Here is an 18,216-nt window from a genome sequence, read left to right on the forward strand (position 1 = left end):
AAAAGATGGCATTTTCTTGGTGTATGTATGTTTTTTTCTAACTGCCACAGGCTACTTCTACTCACTTAAGGAAACTTCACTACTTAAGGAAACCACACATGACAGTCCATTTAGTTGGCTCTCTCTAAAGCTTTCCTGTTCTAAGCATAAATACAGGAGTAACAGTACAGAACAATGGTGAAAACAGCACTAGAAAAGTCTACAGATCTTCGGCTTACTTGGGGTACATCTTCCTCCTGTGTCACACCCACAAAGTTCTCAAACATAGCCACCATTGAAGGTGCAGCTATTACATGACAATTCACAAGATCAGATAGAAAACGAACCTAAAAAGGACAAGAAAAAAAGTTTAAATGAAAACTTTTTAAACTGACCGGACATGAACAAATAAGCATTACTTTAATAACTAAAACTAATCATCAGTATAAACATGATATTCATTCAGTACTACAAGGGGAGAAATACTGCACACTGGTACAGATCCACTTTCCAACCCTGGGAAACAAGTGTCACAAGTGCTGCTTAACATATTAATTATAATGTCTGTAGTCTGTTTCCCTGCATTAACACTGCAAGGATAATATATCTAATTAAGGAAGGGTGGGAAACACCAGTATGGATTTAAAGACGTGCAAACTGATACTACAGAAAAAACCCTTGTGCTTCTATCTACACTGAAAGTACAGAAGTGGGTGGAAAAAACTTCGTAAAAGGTGAAGATGGACTGATCCATTGCGCCATGAGTCCAGATGTGCACCAGGAAACAGCAGTGCCAAATCTGTATGCAATTACAGATGATTAATTTCTGTAATTATTTATTCATAAATACTTATTTATACAGAGAGCTTATCTAAAAACTGCTGGCTTTTCCAGGTTTCAGAAATGTGACAGACTGATGGTATGCTGGGAATCAAATGGCCTTATTAGCCTGGGAAGAAAGAAATCTCCATGACAGGAATATATCTTCGATTTGGCTGCACTCTAGTAAGAAATGCAGACTGACAGAAATGGGAATTTAAGTAGAAAACACCTGGCGAAAAGTAGGTGCCCTTTTTTTCTTTATGCCTCTCCCCTCTGTTTTGATTTATATTCTGCCTTCAGACTTAGACAAGGCACTAGTAGGACCGAAGCTTTCCCAGTATCACCACAGCCTTAACAGACAATATAGACAAAAATTTAAGCAATTAAAATATTGCATATTTTTTCTTAAAAGCTCTTTTCTTTTTAAGGGCACATTCACCAAAAGTATTCCAAAAAGCCAACAAAGGTATTTTGATCTGAAGGCAGATCATTGGGAAGAAGTCTTGGGAAAGCAATTTGGGCTAAGCAGCCAGCTCAGTACTCGAAGAGCAACTGTAGTAGAGAAAAGCAAAAAACTCCAGATGTTCATTGCTGTGAAGAGCCTTTGAAAAGTCTTTGACAAAACTGAGGAACGATTTCCACTGCCACTCCCTTAGCTGTTACTCTCACAAGTCATGTGTATATAATCGTGACCAAAGGTGAAACTAAAGACAAGAAACAGCACACTCAAGAGTTCTGCTGAGGATTTTAATAGTATAGCATCCCACAGCTGAACAGCATTCTCTTGACAAAATACACTGAAATTTTACAATCTTAATTTTCATCAGTGGGCTTCAAAAGAAGCTGGGGAGGTTGGCACTGGGCTTCCAAATCAGACATCTCTGAAGCCCTAATACCTTTTTACAAACAAAATCTGTAAGCAGCAAGAGCTGCAAAAATGGTTTCAAAGACAGCACTTAAAACCGCCTGCTTGATCTCCATCCCTCCTTAGCAGACTGAAAACACAGGCCTGATAACAGCCATCAAAAATAGCTTTTAAGAACCAGACTGTTCTTTTTTTATTATTATTTTATATTTTCCCCCCAAGGGAGCCGGAAGATCATACACCTCTGAACACAATAGAAGTGCATGACTTTTGTCTGTCTTTTACATGACAGCAGGACAGTCAGTTTACTGCAGATTTAATTCATCATTGGGAAAATACACCATTGGAAGTCAATTTTGCAACTCTAATATGCTTTCTCTCCCCTGAGGAAATAAATACTGCTCACATAACACACATTTCCTCTTGGTATATCTTCAGTGCACTGCAAGTTGATGCCAAAAGGGGCTGTAATACATACTGACAGGCCCAGCTCTTCCAGAACAAAAAGATAAAACAAGTGATGAAAGTAGTAAGAGAGAGGAAAAAAAGGAAAAATGCAAAACAACCAAAGAAACAAATGCCACTTACTAAATGCACAGCTTGGTTATACATATTGACTTTCAGACATTCTTTAAGCTGACGAATCATGGCTTCTACAAACTCTCCACCAAAATTGTAGTTCCTGGCATTCAGCAACCCAACCAGTGTCGTGTAAACAGTAAGCTTTTCTGGTAAGAGACGTGCGCTGACGCAGAAAGAAAAAGACACGGTGTTAGTTTTTTCATCACATTATTTGGCATCTTTGAATCTGCGTACTTTAAGTTCAACCAAGCCAAGTGCAAGGTCCTGCAACCCAGGTTGCGGCAATCCCAGGCACGGCTATAGGTTGGGTGGAGAAGAGATTCAGAGCAGCCCTGAGGAGAAGGACTTGGGGGTGTTGGTTGATGAGAAAATGAACATGAGCTGGCTTCAGTGTGCGCTCACAGCCCAGAAAGCCAAACGTATCCTGGGCTGCATCAAAAGGAGCGTGACCAGCAGGTCGAGGGAGGTGATCCTGCCTCTCTGCTCTCGTCAGACCTCACTTGGAGTATTGTGTGCAGTTCTGGTGTCCTCAACAAAGGACATGGAGTTGTTGGAGTAAGTCCAGAGGAGGGCCACGAGGATGACCAGGGGACTGGAGCACCTCCCGTATGAAGACAGGCTGAGAAAGTTGGGGCTGTTCAGCCTGGAGAAGAGAAGGCTGCGTGGAGACCTCACAGCAGCCTTCCAGTATCTGAAGGGGGCCTATAAGGATGCTGGGGAGGGACTCTTCATCAGGGACTGTAGTGACAGGACAAGGGGTAACGGGTTCAAACTTAAACAGGGGAAGTTTAGACTGGATATAAGGAGGAAGTTCTTTACTGTGAGGGTGGTGAGGCACTGGAATGGGTTGCCCAGGGAAGCTGTGAATGCGCCAACCCTGGCGGTGTTCACGGCCAGGTTGGACAGAGCCTTCGGTGACATGGTTTATAGTGTGAGGTGTCCCTGGCCATGGCAGGAGGGTTGGAACTTGATGATCTTAAGGTCCTTTCCAAGCTAAACCATTCTGCGACTCTATTCTATGATTTGTAATAGAGCTGAACTAACACAGTGCTGTTTTAAATCATTTTAGGGAGACAGCAGTACCAGTAGCAAACCCAGTAACATCTTTTGTTAAAAAAAAAAAAAAAAAAAAAAAAAAGAAAACGAAAAGAAGTAAGGAAAAAGAGGGTATTTTTTTTTTTGTGGTAAAAGCCAGACTGACAAGGAACCAAGGGAATGGTTTAATTTTTCAAATAAATTCAATATTCCACACCTCATCTCCCCAACCAGAAAAAATCCCAACTACAATGCAAACGCAGTGAATAGGCAATATTTCTAGATTATGAGGCAGCTTGTATTAACTTTGCTGAAAAAATCTGCAATAAGGAGTTTTAGTGATACGAAGGCCATATTAAAAGTGTGTAAACTATTTAAGGAAAAAAGAATCCCCTAAGTTGGGGAATGAAGCCTGTGCTGCATTGGAGGGGGGTGTGGGGTGTACTTCAGCCAGGGAGCAATCGTGTTTCTGTTGGTAAGTCTTAATGAAATTGAACAGCAAGACAGTTGCTGTAACAGTGTAGTGGCCCAAATTGCCAGTTTTTTAAGGAAAATCCCTAGGTCATAATAAATGACAGCATAACTAGCATCTGAGAATTTACTTTGAGAGAATTTACTTTCAGAATCAGAAGAATTTACTTTGCAGGAGAGGAGAGCAAGGAATGTGTTAGTTCACACAGCATATACATATACATATATATAGCAAAAGTATATACATAAACAGGCACAAAGAGGGTCAGAGAGCTGCAGCACCTCTGCTATGAAGGCAGGCTGAGATATCTGGGACTGTTTAACCTGGAGAATAGAAGGCTCCAGGGAGACCTTAGAGCAGCCACCAGTACCTAAAGGTGGGCTACAAGAGATCTGGAGACGGACTTTTTACAAGAGCATGGAATGACAGGACATGGGGGAATGCCTTTAAGCTGAAAAAGGATAGATTTAGATCAGATATGAAGAAGAAATTCTTCCCTGTGAGGGTGTTGAGGCACTGGCACAGGTTGCCCAGCGAAGCTGTGGCTGCCCCATCCCTGGCAGCGCTCAAGGCCAGGTTGGATGGGGCTTGGAGCAACCCGGTCCAGTGGAAGGCGTTCCTGCCTGTGGCAGGGGTTGGAACTGGATGAGCTTTAAGGTCCCTTCCAACCCAAACCATTCTACAATTCTAGTAAGTTAAAACTGCCTCAGGAGGAAGTTAAGAAAAAAATCGCTAATGGGATCTTAAAACTCTGCCCCATGGTTAAAATTTTACAGACAATTTTTTTTGCTAACTACAGTAACTTAGAAGTGGCAGGTGCCACTTTCAAGAACATTTAAGGTATTTGCTTTTTATTTATACCTAATTGCTGAGTATTTCAGAGGACTGACCAAATAGTAACTGACAGAACTTAGGCAAGGATGTAAAAAGTTGCTTTAAGTCCATAATTTAGAAATACATTTATTATACAGCATCAGCAAATTACACAAAAAGCACATACATTTTAGACTACTAATTTTTATTCCAAGTCTCAAGTCAAAGTAACTGATTTTAAGCACAGCATAGGAAAGGCCAGGTCCTGCTATAAACACTTAATATTCCACTACCATTTCTGCATGCATATAAGCTAACCCTAAAATTTCAGAAGTGTCTTACTGTAACAGGAAAAAAAAACCCATACTCTTTGTGTTATATTAAACATTGCTACAAAACAGATTTAAAGAATGGGCAAAACCATAGCACAGGATAGGGCTGGAACACTCTCCCTCCTCACCACACCACTCCTTCATACCTCTCTTCCCTACTACCTGCACAATCCCTCCCTCAGACACCGCTCAGTGACCTCAACACAGGGCACCTCTGCTCCTGCACTTTGCTAGGGAGGAAAGAAAGCTGTCAGCTGCCAGAGAGCCTGCTTTCAGCTCTTTGTGTTCCCAGCTCCCCTCCCTGAGCCAGTGGGCTCATAAGACAAGGTCATCTCAATGCCAGAGAAGGGGAACAGGCAACAGAGAAGAGGAAAATAGCACAGATAAGACTAAGTAAGTGTTAGCAGCAATAGCTTTGGTGTTCTTATGCATTGCATTGGGAAACAGGATATTGCCCAGCATCAACTGCACTCTCACTGCTACTGAAGAGCAGCTCTAAATTTCTTCTACCTGCTTTGAGCCTTTGTACACATTTCAAGTGAAAATTATGCAAACAGGTATTTTCTTCAATTACATCTGCTACGTAATAAACCTTTTTCCTCTATTTTTTTTTTTGTCTGTAGTAACCCTATAATAACACTCAGGAACTAAGGCCGTTCCTGGAATTTAAACTACCTTAAAAGCTCAAACTTACGCACAGAGAAAAAAAACACCTCCCACATGCCCAGACCCTGCATACGTACACAGTACATAGTATTCTTAGTATCTTGCTTTTGTAATTTGGCAGATCAGCTTCCAAAACACCAGCTAGACCCTCCAAGTTGCTCTCCAAAGATGAATTACTCTAAAATAATAAAATAAAAAATATTAAAACGAATTTTCATCACCCCCCAAGCAATAAAAAACAGCCCCTGACTCTCAAGTGGACAACAAGGGAGTTGAGCAAGAGCATCCTTTTATGTCACCTTTTTCAGAGCGACGATTCAGTTCTGTTAGCAGGGAAGAACCGTGCTGGCTTGCCGGAAAGAAGGAACAGCCACTCCTGTGACGAGCTGCACCCGATCACCCAGCTGCCCACGCTCCCAGTGCGCTCCCGGGATTAAAGATCTAACAATACCTTAGGGTCACCACGGTAAGGTGACCGAGACTCAATGAACAATACAGCACGAAACAAAGCACTTTTGCCGTTTGTTTTTCAGCACTCCATCATTTTTGTCATCATGCATTTAATGCTCTTTGTACTAGCCTCAGATCCCGCCAGCGCCTGAACCGCGAAGAGCATGCAGTCTAAGTTTAACTCCTCCATGTCTCTGGTACTCTAGAAGGAGCTCCAATATACCGCAGATGCGAAACAATAACTATTCGCTGGCCGTTCATCGCTGTTCGGCAGATAAGACTACAAAAGTGTCCGCTCTAACGCACGTTTTTGCAAGAGTTGATAACGTTCCAACGATACTATAAAGCAACCCTTTAAATTCTGGGCCGTGAGTACTCAAACCGCTCGCATGGAACACACGGGGCGGAGGGGGAAGAAGAACAGACACACGGCATGACGACGACTACGGCACACCACTAGCCGTACCTCCCCGCCGAAATACCCACCCGAAAGCCACTTTAACTCTGCCTGCCTCCTGGCCCCTACCCGGCCCACCTACCTTCTCCCCGACCCTGCAGATGAGTGACTCGAGCCTCTCCTCGATCTCTGACGGCTCAGACGTCCTCCGCCTTTTGTGCGGCTGCCCTGCTCCAATACACCGAGCACACCATTATGGTCGGAGAGCCCCCGTTCCCAGCCGCCCTCCATCCCGCCCAAAAGCCCGCTCCCAAGGCGGGACGGCCCTGCCCAACCCGCGCCGCCCCCGCCGCCTCAAATGGGGCTGGCGGCACTGCGGCGGCGCTCACCATCGCTATCATCGCTGTGCCGCCGCCGCGACATGGCGGCTGGCGGGGGACGCGAGGAGACCGGACGGGACGGGATGAGCGGCGCGGGACACCACGCGCGGGCGGCTTCCAGCACACTCCCCTCGCACCGCCCGCTTCCGGCCCACCGCCCCTCTTCTTCCGGGACCAGGGCCGCGCGGCGGTGCGCGCGCTAGGCCGCGGGACTTCCGGGGGGGGTTGGGGCGGTGCGAACCAGAAACTTCGCGGGCGCCTCCCGTTCGGCGGGGGTGTCGTCCCCTCCCCCCCCCCCCCGTCCCGAGGCGGAGATGGTGCCGCTCGAGGCCCCGGCGGCCGGGTCTGCAGCTCCGCCCGACGGCGCCGCCGCCGCCGCCAGGAAGCAGCGCGCGCTCGCCCGCAGGAAGGTGGGTCATCTCCCGAGGGACCCGCGGGACCCAGCCAGGCTGGGGGCCTGGCTCTGGGGCAGCCGCGGCGGAGGGGGGCCGTCAGGCGGCACTGTTAACGGGTGGTTTCCGCTTGCGGTGCCTTCCAGGCGTTCTCCCTGTTCGTCAGAGCGAAGGAGGTGCCGGTCGCAGCCCGGTGTGCCGCTGGCGGAGAGGGCGTGCGGTGGCGGTGCTGCCGGCAGGGCTTTGAGGAGCTGTCCGGTATTCACCGGCATGTGGCTCTGCAGCATGGCGGGGACGTCGGGCAGAGCGCAGCGGCTGAAGGGAGCCCCGCCGACCCCGCGAGCAGCGCGGACGGGACACAGGGGCACTGCCAGGGACCGCCCGAGATCGCCTGGGTGCTGCCAGACACCAGCCACGTTGGCCACGATGATCTGACAAGGTAAAAAAGCCCTCCGCCGTTTGGAGTCGGGTACGGGGTATTGGGCTGCTTACGCTTTAAAATCAGAGCGTCAGTCGTAGAATCGGCTAGGTTGGAAAAGAGCTTTAAGATGATCAAGTCCAACCCAGAACTGCCGAGAGCACCACTAAACCATGTCACTGAGGGCCTCATCTACACGGGATTTGAAGCACTTCCAGGGACGGTGACTCCACCACTTCCCCAAGCAGCGTGTTCCAGTGCCTGATCCCCTCTCTGTGAAGAGGTTGTGCCTAATCTCCAATCTAAACCTCCCGTGGAGCAGCTTGAGGTTGTTACCTCTTGTTCTGTCGCTTGTTACCTGGGAGAAGAGAACAGTCCCCATCTCACTACAACCTCCTTTCAGGCAGTTGTAGAGACCTCTATGTGATCTTCTGCCAGTACTACTTTTTAGGAAGTTCAGTTTAAGATACAGAGTCTTCCCTGATACCCCTTTAGATCAGCATATGTTTTAGATACCTTCCTGAGATACTTCTTTAGATCAGCAGGTGTAGGTGACTCAAGGAGTCACTTAGCTTATTTGAATTCATTTCACAAGTGCTGTCCTGGATTCAGCTGTAACAGTAATTTTTCTCCTTCCTAGTAGCTGGCACAGTGTGTTGGCTTCAGTCTGAGAATAATGCTGATAACATGCGGATGTTTTGGTTTTTGCTAAGTGATGTTTACTCTAACCAAAGACCTTCCAGTCTCTCGAGCTCTGCCAGTAAGGAGGAGCACGAGAAGCCGGGAGGGAGCAGAGACAGGACCCCTGACCTGAACTAGCCAAAGGGGTATTCCATACCACAGCACGTCATGCCCAGTATATAAAATGAGGGGAGTCACCCAGAAGGGCAGATGGCTGCTTGGGTCGGGCTGGGGATCAGTCAGTGGGTGGCGACCAAATGTATTGTGTATTCATCACTTGTGTTTATTGGGGTTTTTTTTCCTTTCCTTTTTCAGTTTTATATTCTCTCCCCTTGTTATTTCCCTTAGTAGTAGTAGCAGTAGTAGTTTTGTATTATACTTTAGCTACTGGACTGTTCTTATCTCAACCTGTGGAGTTTACATTCTTTTGATTCTCCTCCACATACCACCTGGAGTATAGGGGGATAGGGGAGGGAGCGGCAGCGTGGTGCTGAGTTACCAGATGGGCTTAAACCGTGACAACTGCTCAGTCCTGTACAAAACATACAAATTACTGCTTTTCTCACAAAGAAGTAGATACCCTGCGTTTGTCTTTTCATGGGAAAGGGGTAAAGGCGGGAACTTCAGAGGAATGAGTTATCAGAGCCGTATCATCCCCTGTTGTTAAAGCAGACTTGTGCAGGTTACTTGATGGCTTAGGGTCTACTGGTAAGGAAGGACCGTAACAGAAAAGAGTGGAATTGCAGGTCCCTCATCAAAGTGCTTTAAGAGCTCATTTGTTACTTATGAGTAGGTTCACAAAGATGTTTCTGACTGTGAGAGAATTCAGTTTGTGCTGCTCAGAATCAGTTTTGGGGTTTTAAAGTCAGGTAGTGCAAGTGCTTAAATTGTCAGTTGCAAGTTTGTCAAATTAAGCATTTAATGGGACACTTGTGTACACAAAAACAAGCAGTTCTTGTGTCCTGTGTTGAGAGAAACTTGAGTAGGCCGCTGGCCATGATGAGTTAATTTTGTAGCCAGTCCCGAAATCAAACCCAGCAGAGCTAATTCGTCTAACGTTTACTTAGTGCTTTGTTTTTCTCCCTCCGTCTGCTAGAAGAAAACTGGCTTTTTGAATGGTTACTGCTAATAGTATATTTTCATGGTTTTCAGCCCTAACATCCTTTTTTCTATTTGTTCATCTTTGCCATGCTATGGACAGGAAGGTGGGAGAAGTACTTCTGTACTACTGTTACTGTGAGGTGAAGGATCCAGAGGAACTCTGTGCTTGGCAAAAGGCTCTGTGCCAGCATCTGCATCTCACTGGCAAGGTAAAGTTTTAAGCAACAGTTATGTTCTTATTAAAGAAACATCTTCTTTGCTGAGTGCAGGGCAATGTGACGTGTAGAACCAAGTATTTTGCAGTAGAAGGTATTGGTCTGTTATGATCCATTAAGAAAGGCACTCACGCTCTGTAAAGTATAATTTAAAATTATACTATTATTAACTATTGAAGAGCTAATGCTACAAAGATAAAGAAAGTAATACAGACAGTCTTATTGTGTCTAGGTCTGGGGTCCCCAGCACAAGAGGGACGTGGACCTGTAAGAGCGATCCCAGAGGGGGACCATGAAGGTGATCAGGGGACTGAAGCATGTCTCCTATGGAGACAGGCTGAGGGAGTTGGGCTTGTTCAGCCTGGAGAAGAAAAGGCTCCAGTGAGACCTTAGAGCAGCTCCCAGTGCCTAAAGGGGGCTACAGGAAATCTGCAGAGGGATTTTTTTACAAAAGCTTGTAGTGACAGGACAAGGGGGAATGGCTTTAAACTGACAGGGGAGATTTAGATGAGGCGTTAGGAAAAAATTCTTCCCTGTGAGGGTGGTGAGGCGCTGGCAGAGGTTGCCCAGAGAAGCTGTGGCTCCCCCATCCGTGGCAGTGTTCAAGGCCAGGTTGGATGGGGCTTGGAGCAGCCTGGTCTAGTGGAAGGTGTCCATGCCTGTGGCAGGAGGGCTGGAACTGGATGAGCTTTTTAACAAGGCAAATCATTCTATGATTCTATGATCCCTTTTGATGCTGGGAGCCCCAGGTTGTGCAGCACTGAGTGAACCTCTGATCCACATACAGGACATCGTGCAGACCTCTCCTTGCAAGTGTTATCCCATTTCCATAGCTCAAACTATGAGTCAAATAAGTCAAAGACTTACTTTTTATACATCACTCGTACTGTCAAAACAGAAAGGACATACACAAGAGAACTTCTTGATGCGCTTCAGATAAAAGCAAGGACGCACAGGTGGCATAATCACCAGTGTATCAACAGGGAGCTGCATGTGTGTCTTTGTTAGGATTATTGGGCTGGGTTTGTCCTGTGGCTAAAGGATACGTGCAGCACAATGCATCCTGAAGGTCAAGCTGAAGGTGCAGTGCCATACAGCACAGGTCTAGGCTGGCTGTGATTAACTGTTATGTGTTATGTGTATCACTAACTCCTAAATGCGTCTTCCAGTCAGAATCACTACACCAAGATGTAATCTGTACTCTTCAGGAGCGAGAGAAAAGCAGCTGACACCGAAGACCATACTGTAGAATAGCAGTGCTCATCCCTCACAGTCTGTTCTTTTCTGGCAGACTAGTCTAGAGAAGGTAGTTGGCTCCATCTAGCTGGCATTTTGAAGATGTGTGCAAAGGTGAATTTCAGCCTCACAAAGCTGTCTGTGGAAAGGAGGATTTTTTTTTTCAGGGGCAACTCAAAGCAGGAGATTAGTTTTATCTTTGACTTGTCTTCCTAAGTAGTTTTTTTTATTCTCTGCCAACAGTAGGCACATACCCTGTTCTATACCAGCACAGGTCTGAGGGTGAAGTGTCTTGACTCAGTCACTTCTGAATTTTTGCTCAGCTGTATTGTCTGGTGGTTGGTATTTTTCTCAGTTTCAATGGTTTTTTTCTCATCTCCAAGACTGGTACAGCATTTGCCTTATCAACCAGTTGGTTTTTAGCTTGCATTTTATATTAAAGCTTTTTGGGTTTTTTACCACTTCAGAGTTTTTGTTCATTTGTCAGTGCAGGAGATAAAATGACTCACTGAAATTTAATATTACATGCAATATTATGCGTATTCACATTTTGCTGTGAGCTGTGTGAGTCATTGGGCACAATCTTATTGTTCTTCCTGAGGCAGACCTCCAGTGGGGATTTTAATGCTGACTGCAGGATTTGCCTGTCAACTGGTTAGCATTTAGCTGTTTATTGCACAAGGTCTTCTGGCTGTCTTAACGTGATTCTTTTGAAACTGCTCAAAAGTGATTGCTAAGTTTCTATTCCTGTTTTATTTACTGTCTTTTTTTTATGTTCAGCTCCAGTATAACGATCTTTTATTCTCCCCTCCTCAGTAGTCTCTTTTTGGAGCATACTTCTGTGTCTGCCTTTCATCACCCAGGCATATTTTGCTAATTTCACTGTGATCTCTTTTTGCTGTTACCAAGCCTTAGCCTCAGCTTCTCCTCTTGCCTCCCAGGTACGAGTTGCTTCAGAAGGGATTAATGGGACAGTTGGTGGAAGCAAAGCAGCTACTAATCTCTACGTTGAAGCTATGCTTTCCCATCCTCTGTTCAAAGACATTTTGTGCCAAGAGGATTTCAAGGTACGAAAATATAATTCCTACCTAGGCACTGTTAATGTAGGACATTTAATTTTTGATAAATAAGCACATTGCTTCACGATAGCCTTACTTCTACTTTGATCTCCCAGCACTGATCTAAGTCTAGGGTTCCTAACCTTGCTTAGTTTAGGTATCTCTGCCAGTTTTCACCAGCAGTAGCAGTTAGCATGAGCAGTGATAGCACCAGCTACAAGCTTTGGCTGCTATGGGTGCAGCTGCAAAGCCCCCATACAGGTGAATGAGGGGGTGTTCTGCATCTCCATCATTCTTCAACAAGCATTTACTCCAGCTTGACTACCAAAACCATCACAATGTATGCTTACCTGCACAAAGTATTTCCACACTTTCCTCTTAGCCCTATTTTGAGATGCTTGCCTAGAAGTCTACTGCTTTACGTTCACGCAGGCCTTGGTGTACACTTAGGTGTTCCATGAATTGGATGTCTTCTAGAGAAAATACACAGGCAGAGTCAAGAGTTTCTCAGTGCCTGACTGGAGGGAGAAGTGCTAACTTTTGCTTAAGCCTAAGCATATGTGCATACTGCTGTCTTCAGATGGTGATGGCAGCTGTGGCTGACACCATACGGCATTCTGGTAGGCTTTTGCTGCCTCAGCACTGTAGGTACTGGTCTCTGCTCTTACAGCATTTTTCTTCTCCACACAGTTCTATTTGCAGCATGCTCTTCAGGGGCCTTGACTGTCTTGTGACAGTGCTTGTGACATTGTTTCTGACTAAGATCTCTTCTCCTTCCTACTCCACAGTGAGTCTGCACCTCATGCCAAATGGTGCCTGTCTCACCTGCGCTGTAGCCTAAAGCACCTGCCTGCAGTGCATGGTAGGGGTCCATTCCCTAAATCTCAGGATTTAGAGTGTGGATTTCAGCAGGAGAGACATTTCTTGCCCTCACCCACCAAGACACACTCATATTCTAGTGAACTGTAGAAGTTAAATGAATGGGTAATTTTAATCTTAACACCTGACAAAGTTTGGTGGATTATTTTTGTGTTTGATTTCCTAGAGCAGTGCAGGAGGAGCTCACTGTTTCACAGACCTTCGAGTTGGAGTATTCAAAGAAATTGTACCTATGGGCATTGATCCAAAGATAGTGTCTTATAAAGAAACTGGTAAGTTCATTTAATGAAAAATAAAGCCTCTCATCCAAGTGAGAGGTAAATGAAGAATAAAGTACCTTCATCAGAGACATTGCCTTCTGCAGTGGTCAGGACACAGGAGAAGCAGATACAGAAATGGTTTTCTTACTAGTAGTCAAAAGTTACTGGTGCAGGGAGTTTGCTGGCCCAGGTTTTGGTTTGCCAAGTGAGCTGCCATGAAAAATGTTGGGATTAACTTTCTGTTTTGTGGAAAACAGTAATAGTTTTAATGTATGTCAAGCAGTTACTTCATTTTGGGGTAGAGAAATACCTTGTACTTTAGTCAGGGAGAAGTCATTGGGCTCTTGCTAAAGGCAAGATGTAAAGTGAAAACTGTGTGATGCTTAGGAAAGATATTTCAATGCTTGAATATATTTATATTTATTCTAAACATTCTGTGTGTGCTTAGACTGCTCGGAAGTGACACCATATAAAGAGCCTCAATGCTCTTTCATTGTAGTTAGGTTGTAGTGAGAACCAAGTTGGATAGGAAGTGCTTTCCCTGGAGTCTTATAGTGGATCCGTGTTCATACGTTAGGGACATAACATATGTTATTTTATGGCTGACTTGACTACTTTACTTGTGTTGGAATTAAGAGCCATGCTCCTGCCTTTCAGAGTAAAAAGGAACTTGACCTCCCGTGTCAGGTTCATGCCATCACCCTAACACAAGCCACATACGTTTTCTGTTACCTGTAGCTACTTAGTATGGATTATGCCGAGTAAGATGTTACTGGCTATGCTATGAGGGCACTTACGTAGGTGGTAAGCGGGAGCACAGCAAGTAGCAATTAACGAGCAGTTTTGGCCTTTTTTCCACCAACAGGTTTTGTTGGTGGTAAATTTCTACAATATCTTTCTGTGTTTTTAGCAGAGGATTATTTTTTCCCCTTTTTCTTGGCAGTTTGCGGGAGGTATGTTTGGATATTTCTTCCCCCCCCTTTTTTCCTTCTATTTTAGAGTGGTTTATGGAGATGGTTCCCTTTACTCTGTCAGGTTGCTTGTAGGGTTATTTTTTAATGAAGGATTTGGTGGGTCCGGTTTTTTGGTTTTCAGTAAGTTGGGAGTTTTAAGTCTAAGCATCCTGAAAGCTGAGAAACTTTAATACATTCTTATGGAAATTTTCTATTTTTATCAACAGAGTTTCTTCAAAAAAATTGCATTTCTGTATGCTTCTGTGCCTCCAAATGTAATGAAAGATGAGCAAAGGGAAGGGAGACATTTTTCACTCTTGCAACCGTAAGAGTTGCTAAGGGGATATAACAAAGATCATAAAGACAGGCGCCTGTCTGCTGCTGCTTCTGTAATGTGGAACAGGGTTGTGTTTTCTTTCTTTTGCCAATAGGAAGCCAAACATGGATAAACTTGGCTGGTTGAGTTGGGATGAAAAGCCTGTGAACTGTCATAGAAAATTTTTGTTTGGAAATCTGAGGAGAATCTGTATCAGCAAGATCATACATAACAGTGTTTTGTAGTTCCGCTTCTCACATCCTTTTCTCTTCCTTCCTTCCTCCCCCTTTTTTTCCTTTTCCTTTTTTAAGGAATCCATTTATCCCCTCAGGAATTTCATAAAGAAGTTGAACATTATTTGTCTCAGGCCAGTCTAGGACAAAGCGATACCATCTTGCTGGACTGTAGGAACTTCTATGAAAGTAAAATAGTAAGTGTTGTTTGCCTGCTTCTTGCAGTGCGTTACAGGGGCTGGTGAGAAGCATTTTACATTGTGGGGATGTAACCCTACTGGATTCCAGATTGACTGTAATATGTGCAAAGTTCAGTTCAGTAATGAATATTTGAGACAAGCAGCAGAGGACCTGCTCTGCAACTCATTATGGCGATTGCCTGGCTAAGTGCTTGTACAGCTTGGGGCTGGAAGAAGACAAAGCAGTATATACAACATTAGCAGTGAATACCATATAGTTTGAACTAAAAGTAGAATAACATGTAAAGATGCTTCCCAGCATTTTTGTCTTGCCCCATATGTCAAAAAGAATAGGGGCATCCTGCTGTCACACCCACCAATCCTCTTGCAGTGTGTGGCTTATCCTCCAGAGAGATCTGCTCTGCTTAGCACCCTCTTTTATGTTTGAATGAGGAGACACGCTGTCCCTGGAATCCTCTTACAGATTCAACAGGTATTTTTATGCATGAATGCAGCCTAAAGCACCTGCAGTAAACAAAGTGTTGTGGCCCAAATGTTTGTTACTTCTTCTAGTTCAAGGCATAGACCTTACCATGCAAGTCTGCTTTATAACCAGTCACATGGCCATCTTGTTATTGCAGGGACATTTCCAGGGCTGCTTGGCTCCAGATATCAGGAAGTTCAGCTATTTTCCCAGCTATGTAGATGAAAACCTGGAGCTTTTTAAAGACAAGCGTGTCCTGATGTACTGCACGGGAGGGATTCGTTGTGAAAGAGGCTCTGCTTATCTACGGAGCAAGGTGAGAAGCCGTTCTGAGGGCACAAGTGTCAAGTAGTTGAGACTGCTTTAAGAGCAGCTGTCTTTTCTTTTGCTGGTAAATTCTTAATGAGCACAAACTGCTCAGTGAGCAGGTGGGGAGATAAATGTCTCTGACGCACACTTGCTTCATGCTGTCTGTCAAGGACATGGGTAGCTTAATGCAGCTCAGGATGATTTGCATGGACTAGTGTCACAGCAGTGATTGCTCTGTGAAAATAATTATATAACCCATTTGGTGAGAAGACGTTAAGTCTGCCCTAACTATTGTAGCAGTGTTTTAGGAGAGCTTGAGAGCATTCTACAGTGCTTCCACAAGCTCTGTCTTATGCGGTTATGCTCTATAGTCATTACTGCACAGCTTGAGCACCTCAGCGTGGTGAAAATCGGCCAGTCAGTGCTTTTGCAGTGCTGTGGAACTAAATCCAGCACATTACATTGTTCTAATTGCGCTTTACGTCCCACTTTTCTGGATCCTTCCTTCAAGGTGCAAGGGAACAGCTCCAGAGATTGTTCAATGTTCTCTGGAGATTTAAACCTTGATTTTTTTTATTTTTTTTTTTTTAAGTTTTTTTTTATTATGCTGCATTAGTATGAACTCTGAGAAATGCTGCTCCAGCTGACAGCTTGTCACATAAAAGCAAAATAAGCAGAGGTTCACAGAGTTTCAAAAGCATTTGATCTGTGATGCATTAAACCTCCCTCAGCTGAGGAGGTTACAAGCCTTTTTTTTGACTGTAACGTTAAATGCACATTTGGGTTCATGTGAACAGTTCAGCATTGTGGAGCTGCCATGTAATCTCTGGTGGCACTGCCTGGAGCTGTGAGTGCACGTGGTACAGATCATCTGATGATCACTGAGAAGCTGCTGCTTTTGGTTGATCCGTGGCATTTAAAACATTTGTTTTGGGAATGGTGGCACACCACCAGTGATCTGTCCTTCAGCTTTTCTTCTAATATGCTTTAAACAGGCAGTGTGCAGAGAGGTTTACCAGCTAAAAGGTGGAATTCACAAATACCTGGAAGAGTTCCCAGATGGATTCTACAGGGGGAAGCTGTTTGTATTTGATGATCGTTATGCCATTTGTTCCAATGAAGATATCATCTCAGGTAGGACTAGATAACGTAAGTGCAGAAGGTGGGGAAGCTATGTCAGTGGTTCCCACAGAGATGTGCAGGATGGGACAGCCTGTAGTAGTAGCCTGTGTTCTTCTTGATACTTGCTTTCTCATTTTAGTACTATCTCTTTTCATGATAATTACCAGCTCTATGGCTTTAATACGTAAAACAGAAATGAGAGAAAAGGGGGTCACTAAACAGAGTTCCCTAAAACGAGCAGTAAAAGGAAGCATCCTCTGCAGAACAGCTGCTGTAACAAGCTGTCTGCAGCAATGGAGGCATACATCAAGCACTACTACTGTTGTTACCCACTTGTTGCCCACAGTGCTGATCAGCCTGTGGTTGGCTGAGTGACTGAAGCATTAAATAGTTCTCCTGGTGTCAGCTGTTCCTGCTCCTCTGTTGTCTGTAATCTTACTGAACATCAGCACTGATTGCCAGGCACTTCAAGAGTTGGGGCACTAAGCTCTACAGCACTTTATTTTCATGTTTTAAAAGTTCCTGTAGCCTGTAGAATTTCAGGGACCTCTAGTTGAAGCTGTTAAGATCTTTGCGTGGACTTCTGGCTGGGGTCACTTTTCAGATACTGCAAATGAATTACCTGGGTTTTTTTTTCTTCTCAGTTGCCACTTACAAGTAGATGGAATTTGCCCCAACCCCTTTTATAAAGCAGGGCTGTTTTTCCTTTGAGTGGGTAGCTTCTTGAGCCTAACCTCCCATTCCTCCTCTGCAGTTACCATATATATCTTGAAGGTGCCTGTCTTGGTGTAGAAACAGAATGCTCTCTGCATACATCACAGCCATCCCTGTGGAAATTTCAAGGGGAAGTGTTGGGGTAGGCACCTTCTTGATGGTACAGCTAAACTGGGCTGTAGCTTTCAGTGAAAGGCTTAAAACCTGTGATGTTTTGGAAGGATACTACCAGGACTGCAAATGACACCACATTTGCACAAGCCATTGCTTTTAGGTGGAAGAAGGTCCCATGGCACTGCCTTCCCAAGCAGTCAACATTCCTGCATGCTGGCTTAATTACCACCAGTATATTTTTCTTCTTCTTGGCAACAAAGACCTTACAACAAAATCAGAAGTCTAAAAATGAGCTAGGTTCTAGAAGATCAAGCTAACTAGGAATTAAAAGCCTGGAAGACAATAGATAACCACTGAAATGACAGTTGGCAGCCCCATGTGCCACGGAGAACCCTCTGCAAGGGGAACAGATAGGGCAGTGTGGGTGTTAACCTCTTCTTTTCCTCCTCCCTCCAGCATGCAGATATTGTGGGGAGCTGTGGGACCAGTATGAACTTTGTTCCAGCCAGCACTGCCGGCAGCTTGTCTTGGCATGTCCAAGTTGTCGCAACAAAGGTCTTACAGCCTGCTGTCCTGTTTGTCAAGAGAAAGAGCTCAAATTGACTTCAAGGGCTTCAAGACAGATACTTAAGGAGGAATGTGATTGTACAAGGAGAAGGCTAAGGATACCTATTGAAGATGTCTCACAAAGGACGCTGGTGGCAGGAAAAAATTAAGCCATTTCATTATCTAATCTGACACGTGTTAATGCAAAGGGCT

The 18,216-nt window shown here is 44.7% G+C and overlaps 2 protein-coding genes across 2 annotated transcripts in view; one reads left to right on the forward strand and one right to left on the reverse strand.

Annotated features, from left to right (window-relative positions):
- Positions 1-6,960, reverse strand: part of NCBP1 (nuclear cap binding protein subunit 1) — a 34,703-nt gene extending 27,743 nt beyond the window's left edge. The window contains exons 1-5 of the mRNA XM_080637165.1: positions 6,803-6,960; positions 6,556-6,641; positions 5,644-5,744; positions 2,255-2,411; positions 219-326 (exon numbers count right to left, since the gene is read on the reverse strand). Of these exons, the coding sequence (XP_080493291.1) occupies positions 219-326; positions 2,255-2,411; positions 5,644-5,744; positions 6,556-6,641; positions 6,803-6,836 (486 nt within the window). The 5' untranslated portion in view covers positions 6,837-6,960. The remainder of the gene's footprint in view (positions 1-218; positions 327-2,254; positions 2,412-5,643; positions 5,745-6,555; positions 6,642-6,802) is intronic.
- A 147-nt stretch (positions 6,961-7,107) lies between these two features.
- On the forward strand, positions 7,108-18,177 carry TSTD2 (thiosulfate sulfurtransferase like domain containing 2; the record flags this gene model as incomplete). The annotated part of the gene is made up of 9 exons (XM_080638699.1): positions 7,108-7,203; positions 7,332-7,624; positions 9,486-9,594; positions 11,778-11,903; positions 12,940-13,045; positions 14,614-14,732; positions 15,356-15,514; positions 16,503-16,641; positions 17,914-18,177. The coding sequence occupies 9 exons, from the start codon at positions 7,108-7,110 to the stop codon at positions 18,171-18,173; spliced, it is 1,407 nt and encodes a 468-aa protein (XP_080494825.1). The 3' UTR covers positions 18,174-18,177.
- Between the last annotated feature and the right edge of the window lie 39 nt (positions 18,178-18,216).

The sequence above is a fragment of the Psittacula echo genome (genome assembly GCF_963264785.1).
Source record: "Psittacula echo genome assembly, chromosome: Z".
Classification (NCBI taxonomy): domain Eukaryota; kingdom Metazoa; phylum Chordata; class Aves; order Psittaciformes; family Psittacidae; genus Psittacula; species Psittacula echo.